We start from the raw sequence: 6596 nt of genomic DNA, 5'->3' as shown, positions 1-6596 counted from the left end.
GATTAATTTGCAGTCACTATGTTTCATTGAAGTTGTCAACAGCACAATTGGAGTTATATTATTATCATAGGAGTGAGGCTTCCTCTTTATCTTTGGTGTTTCAAAATTTTAAACGGTTGCATGTAAACATTTTTTGTCATTTTTAATGCCAAACCTACAATGGATAGTCATCACTACTCGTCCATGAAACACTAAATCAAGTTTATTTCAGGGATTTCTGGATATCTTATCCCGGTGGTGTATCTAACGTATGCTCATACAACGAATAGATTGGCAAAGAAATATAAACCATGCAAATTTTGAAAAAAATTTTTTGACTGTACAACCAAAAATATAAACTTGACGCAATGATTTTTCGAGGCATCCTAGCTTTAAGGAATGTTCAAAAACCTGATTGGATGTATGTGAGCATTTTTGAATCCACCAATCAGTAGCTGCGATGGGCCTGGTGATCGAGGCACCCCCTTCTCTTCCGAACCACCACTGCGCAGTTGCAGCCACAGTTCAGTGTGGAACCTCGGGCCGCGCAGCATTGTAAGCGGCGTTGCATTCGAAATCAGTGTTGATTAATCGGATAAATAAGAAGATCGGTAAATAATTTATCTCAACATTTTAAAACGCACAGGTATTTCTGTACAATCTGCTACTTCCATGATACATTAATACGAATATATTATCGAACCCAGCTGTCGCACTGAAACAATTGGGATGCTTTGTGCTGGAAATGAGATATTATAAACGACACTGGCTGTTAAAATGGCCATTGTTTTTCTGTGCATTCTCCTCCTGGGATCTAATTTCTTGCCAGATTCGCTATTCAATTCCTGAAGAGCAGCAACTGGGCGCCTTTGTTGGGAATATCGCTGGGGATTTGGATTTAAATGCGAAGGAGCTGTCAGCTCGCAGTTTTCGGATTGTGCCCGGCCTCAGGAAGCAGTATTTCGAGCTAAATTTGAACATAGGTAATTTATTTGTGAAAGAACGTATAGATCGAGAAGAGCTGTGTGGGTCGAGCGCGACGTGCGTGATGTCTTTAGAAACAGTGATCGAAAACCCGTTCAGCCTTTACGATGTTGAAGTGGAGATACTCGATACAAATGATAATGCACCCACTTTCCCAAAAGCGCAATTCCGTCTTGAAATCTCCGAACGGGCCTCACCAGGGACTCGCTACGCCCTTCAGCGCGCCCACGACCCAGACGTGGGATCCAATTCCCTGCAATCGTATCAACTAGATGCAAACGAGTACTTCGCTTTAAGTGTTGGGAGCCGGAATGCGAATGAAGAAATGCCTGTGTTAGCTTTAAGAAGGTCGCTGGATAGGGAAACAACACCCAGTCACAGGTTAGTGCTGATTGCGAAAGACGGAGGGGTCCCGGCACGATCCGGCACTGCCCTGATAATAATCAGTGTACAAGATGCTAACGACAACAGGCCTGTGTTCTCCCAGTCTGTTTACAATGTTAACCTATTAGAAAACGTACCCAAAGGAACATTGGTCATAAAGTTAAATGCCACCGACTTAGATGAAGGTGCTAATGGTGAGGTTCTGTACTCTTTCAGTAACCATGCCTCCGGTAGAGTCCGTGAGCTGTTTGGTTTGGATTCTAAAACTGGTGAAATCAGCGTCAGGGGAGAATTAAACAATGAAGAGAAGAGTGTTTTCGAGATAAATGTACAAGCAATGGACAAGGGGCAATCTGAAGCTCCTGCTTACTGCCATGTGTTTGTCCATGTTGTGGATTTAAATGATAACGCCCCTGTGGTTGCTGTTCCTACGTTGTTCAGTCCAGTTCCAGAGGACTCGGTGCCCGGGACAGTTGTAGCTCTAATCAGTGCGACAGATAAAGATTCAGGAGAAAATGGACGGGTAGAATGTCAGGTCACGGGAAACCTTCCATTTCAACTGGATTCATCCTCCAAGAAATACTTAACTTTGCGTACAGAACAGGTACTTGATCGTGAAACTGTCTCCAGGTACGATGTCACTGTTCTCTGCAGCGATTCAGGGTCCCCGCGTCTCACCTCCAAGAAAGCCATCCTGGTGGAAGTTTCGGATATAAATGATAACGCACCACGTTTTACGCAGCCTTTATATACAGCTTATGTGACGGAGAACAATGTTATTGGGGCGTCTATATTTTCAGTCACAGCTTTTGATCCGGATTTAAATCAGAACTCTCGATTAAACTATTCTATCAAACCGACACAGGTGCAGGATGAGCCAGTATTTAATTACGTCCATATCGAATCAGAAAAGGGAACTATATTTTCCCAAAAGTCTTTTGACTACGAGAGACTTAAAAATTTTCAATTTGAAATTCAAGTTATGGACCATGGAGTCCCAGCACTCTCCAGCAGCGTCTCTGTAGAGGTGGTTATCCTCGATCAGAATGACAATGCTCCTGTGATTGTACATCCATTGCCCGAGTATGGATCCGCAGTAACAGAGACTGTATCTCGATTCGCAAAACCAGGCTATCTAGTTGCCAAGGTGTCGGCCACAGATGCCGACTCTGGTCAGAACGCACACCTCTCTTACCAGATTCTCCAGACTACTGACCCGGGACTTTTTACCATTTCCCCTGATACAGGTGAAATATGGACCACCCGCAACATTATGAGCCAAGATGGCACAAATCAAAGGTTAATTATTGGTGCAAAAGACAATGGTTCACCGCCGCTTTCAGCTACAATGACAATCATCTTATTACTGACAGACGACGGTACGGAAATGATTTCTGAAATTGACAGTTTGTCTGAAGATCCTGGTCCCGTTGGTGACATCAGCATTTTCTTAGTTATATCGTTAGGAATAACCTCAGCAATTTTCCTCGTCATTTTAATTATCCTCGCCCTGAAGCTCCATAAAAGCAGAAACTTGTATGGTGCACAGAAGTGCGGAAGCACTTGTTGTTGCCTCGAAGCACGAAACTCCGTGAACGGAATTCAAAAAGCTAGCAGGAATCTTGAAATGTTTCCGAACTATGTCGAAGTATTCGGGGGGGATCCACTTTCCCAAAGCTTCCGCTATGACACGTGTTCATTGTCAGGTACAGCCAAGAGAGACGCTATGTTCCCGAACATATACCGGTCATCCAGCTGCAAGAAAAAGATCATGAGCGGGAATGAAGAAGTGCTACGGAATGTCAACTACAAGAACACTATGAACATTGAGGTGAGGTGCTCCTGAAACACGAAACATATTTGAGTTTATTGTTAATGTGCAGGCCTCCAGGGACTCCATATTCCCAATGGCTTTCTCCTGTGTCGTAATGACCCCATGGCGTCCGATTAAATATTTGCACACCAGGGCCTGGCCTTTTCTAGTTGACGGCAGAGAATGCCATATATAGGTTATAGGCTAAATCTGAATGTTATTGCTATTTCTGTTCCAAACAGTCAAATCTAATTATGGTTCCATTCCAGTACTAAACTGAGAATTTTAGGTGAAATGCTAAGAATCATTACGGAAAATAGCAACAAAGTGAGAATTATAGGTGAGAAAGATGAAGTAAGTTCATTATTAGCTAAAGGACGCCGTAATTAGTTTAGTGTAGCATAGAGTGTAGGAAAGAAACTGGAAGAATCAAGATATTTCACACTTCTTAAATTCTGCATGAGAATGACTTAAGGCAGGGAGTGATGCAATTGCCCTGAATTCTGGAAGATGAACGAGTTGTAGATATATACATGATGTTTAGGAACAAGCAAACTATCAGAACACTAAAATAAGTGCAGTGCAATCGATAAGATTGACAGAAAACATTCGTGAACTTGGGGACCGGTGAAAACCGCCCAGCACCTGTAAGCTTCTTCAGTTCGAACATGTCAGATCTGTAACTTAGCTTCAGCTACCCCCCTTGCTCCCATAACCCTAAAGTCTTCTGTACTGCAAAAAATATACCAACGAATCCTTAGTCCGTGATAGCGCAGCTCTAATGTACAATGAACTATCTCTTGATCATTAGCATTTTCAGTTGAGAATCCGCATCAGCATTTCAGGGAGCTGGTTCCTATTTCCACTTACTTTTATGTGAATGATTGCATACTGACATCACTTGAATGTCACTAGTTCTAGTTTGTCAGGTTATGCCTCTTTGTTCTGGAATCCCGCACCAGAAAATATCACTTCTCCCAATCTACTCTTTGAAAGTCTCCACTTGTCTTAAACATTTCATTTAAATCATCGCTTAATATTTTACTTTCCAGTAAATGCAAAATTGAACTATGCAATCGGTATTATTAATTTAGCTCTATTAGGCCTCATATCGGACTGGGGAATCTGCAGTGAACACACTCCAAAACCTAATTATCCTTTCTCAAGTATGGTATGCCCAGTTGAATGTAGTTCTCCAGTTCTCTAACTTGAGCTCTGGAAAGCGCTAAAGCAATATCCATCACTTAGCATTTCAGCTCTTCTGAGAAAAAGAGCAAAATTCTGAAGTGTTGAATGTTATTTTTGTAGCTTTACACTAGCTTTTACTGATGTTTGTACTTGGACCCTTAAATCTCTCTGTTCATTCATGTATCCATGTTTTTTGCCATTCTGAAAATACTGAGAGCCTTATTTTTATATTCAAAGTGAATGAATAGAAAGGAAAGTGTTACATTTACATCGTTATTTCAAGACCACCGGGCGTCACAAAGCACGTTACAGCCAATGAAGAACATATGTAGTTTAGGAAACACGGCACCCGACTTGCACACAGCAAACTCTTACCAACAGCAATGCAATAATGACCAGATAATCTATTTTTGTGATGTAAATTGAGGACACTCGGGCCAGATCCCCTCTTCTTTCTGGAAATAGTTGGACCCTTTTACGATAGCGGCCTTGGTTTAAAGTTTCATCCAAAAGGCACCACTTCTGACAGTGCAGCATTCCGTTAGCACTATGCTGGAGCGTCAGTCTTGTTTTTTTTGTCATTAAGCCCTGGAGTTGTACATGAAGCCGAATCCAGTGATTAAAAAACGAGAATGCTACCAACTGAGCCACAGTCGACCTCACATTTCCCCAAATTGAGGTCAATCGCGTTATTTTCTCCATGCATTAATCTCTCAGTGTGCCTTGAATCTTACCGTTCCATTTGCATTATTTACTGTGCCACATAACTTATTTTCTACAGAGAGACTAGCGAGAGAGGAAGAAAGGTTTGAGACCATTAGTCTAAGAGGACTCATCTATTCTAAAGTTGCTTTTTGGGTGCATTTTGTCATTCGTTTATGCATTCGTTTCCAGTTTGAGAATTCTTTCAGTGGCTTCCTGCACCATGTAAATGTGCCCTCGTGAAAGCAAGCTGCATTTTGTAACACTAATTGAGAAAGTTTTTAAATGCGTATCTTCCACCAAAGCATTGGTCAGTATGGATTTGTAAGTATTCATTGCTGATTCATTTAGGTGTTTAATGCAATGTTGGTTTTATGTTTCGTGGCGGCAGAAATTACAACAATCCATTTCTTAAGGTTTGGTATTGAATTTAAACAAATACAAAGAATTCTATTTAACTTGACCATTCTTGGTTAATATGTGTTCTGGAAGAAGAGCGATATTAGAATTGGAGAATTGGATATTTTTTCCATTTTGTGCAATGCCAACCATTAACGAATCCTTAGTCTGTAATAGCACAGCTCTAATGTACAATGAACCATCTCTTGCTCATTTAATTGAGTGCACTAACCTCATCTTCAAAGCACTGGTCTACAGCTGTAGTGTGATTTTTCACATTAACACATTAACCATGATGGCTGACACTTTCAAAGGAGTGCCAAACCAGAGCCAGCATTCTTTACTGGGACTGCACCCATTTGCAATTGTGTGTCGTCTGTCCAAACACATTTCACATAAGACTCTTACAGCAGGAAGAAGTAAAGGTATTCCCAACGGCCAGAGATAAATTGAACTATTATCTTAAAACGCAATGTGATAATTTACTGTGTCATATTTTCCACAATGTTGTTAACATCAGTAGATAGTGGTCCACCTATTCACTGCCACAGACCAACAATGCTGCCAAGCAGAAATATTATTGTTTTAGATGTAATCAGCAGAACATTAGCGAAAAGATATGTGTTGACTGTTAGACGTATATGTATATATGATGTATATTTTTAATGATAATTTTCAGTGGTTTTTTTATGTGACACTCGGAAAAAACAAAAGAGTGAGACTATTGTTGATGAATAATATTGTTGAGAAATGAAAAGCTCCGTAGTATTAAAATAAAACGCCTGTATTTTTGATAACACAGCAGAAAATTTGGCTAAAGGTTGCAGAGCACTCACGTGTATGATATGCTGATTATGGTAATTGGTTTAAACTGAGAGCTCGTCTTTTTATTAAGGACCACCAGAATCGTGACAAGATATCATAATGACCCACTTTTGTCTTTAGGCACTACTAGACACATGGCAAAACTGAATGGGCAATTGTGTAATGCTAGATCAGGATGATCCACTACCTTTGAGAAATTGACAGAAATAATCTTTTCAAAGAAGGATGGGTTTTTAAACTAACTAACTCTAACTTTTCTGGGCAAAATCCTAACATGAACTTTATTATAAGAAATGCCAGAATGATGTTGTGGAGAGAAGGT

The 6596-nt window shown here is 40.6% G+C and overlaps 1 protein-coding gene across 1 annotated transcript; it reads left to right on the top strand.

Annotated features, from left to right (window-relative positions):
• Positions 1-721: 721 nt before the first annotated feature.
• On the top strand, positions 722-3193 carry LOC121281384 (protocadherin-10-like). Its single transcript, XM_041194327.1, has one exon. The coding sequence runs from the start codon at positions 725-727 to the stop codon at positions 3191-3193; it is 2469 nt and encodes an 822-aa protein (XP_041050261.1). The 5' UTR covers positions 722-724.
• The last annotated feature ends 3403 nt before the right edge of the window (positions 3194-6596 follow it).

Source organism: Carcharodon carcharias, chromosome 8 (assembly GCF_017639515.1).
Source record: "Carcharodon carcharias isolate sCarCar2 chromosome 8, sCarCar2.pri, whole genome shotgun sequence".
Taxonomy (NCBI): Eukaryota; Metazoa; Chordata; class Chondrichthyes; order Lamniformes; family Lamnidae; genus Carcharodon; species Carcharodon carcharias.
Note: the sequence above shows the minus strand (reverse complement) of the source record. Positions and strands in the feature narration are given on the sequence as shown.

Coding starts and splice junctions, on each gene's coding strand:
- LOC121281384 (XM_041194327.1), top strand. CDS start 725: ATGAGATATTATAAACGACACTGGCTGTTAAAATGGCCATTGTTTTTC.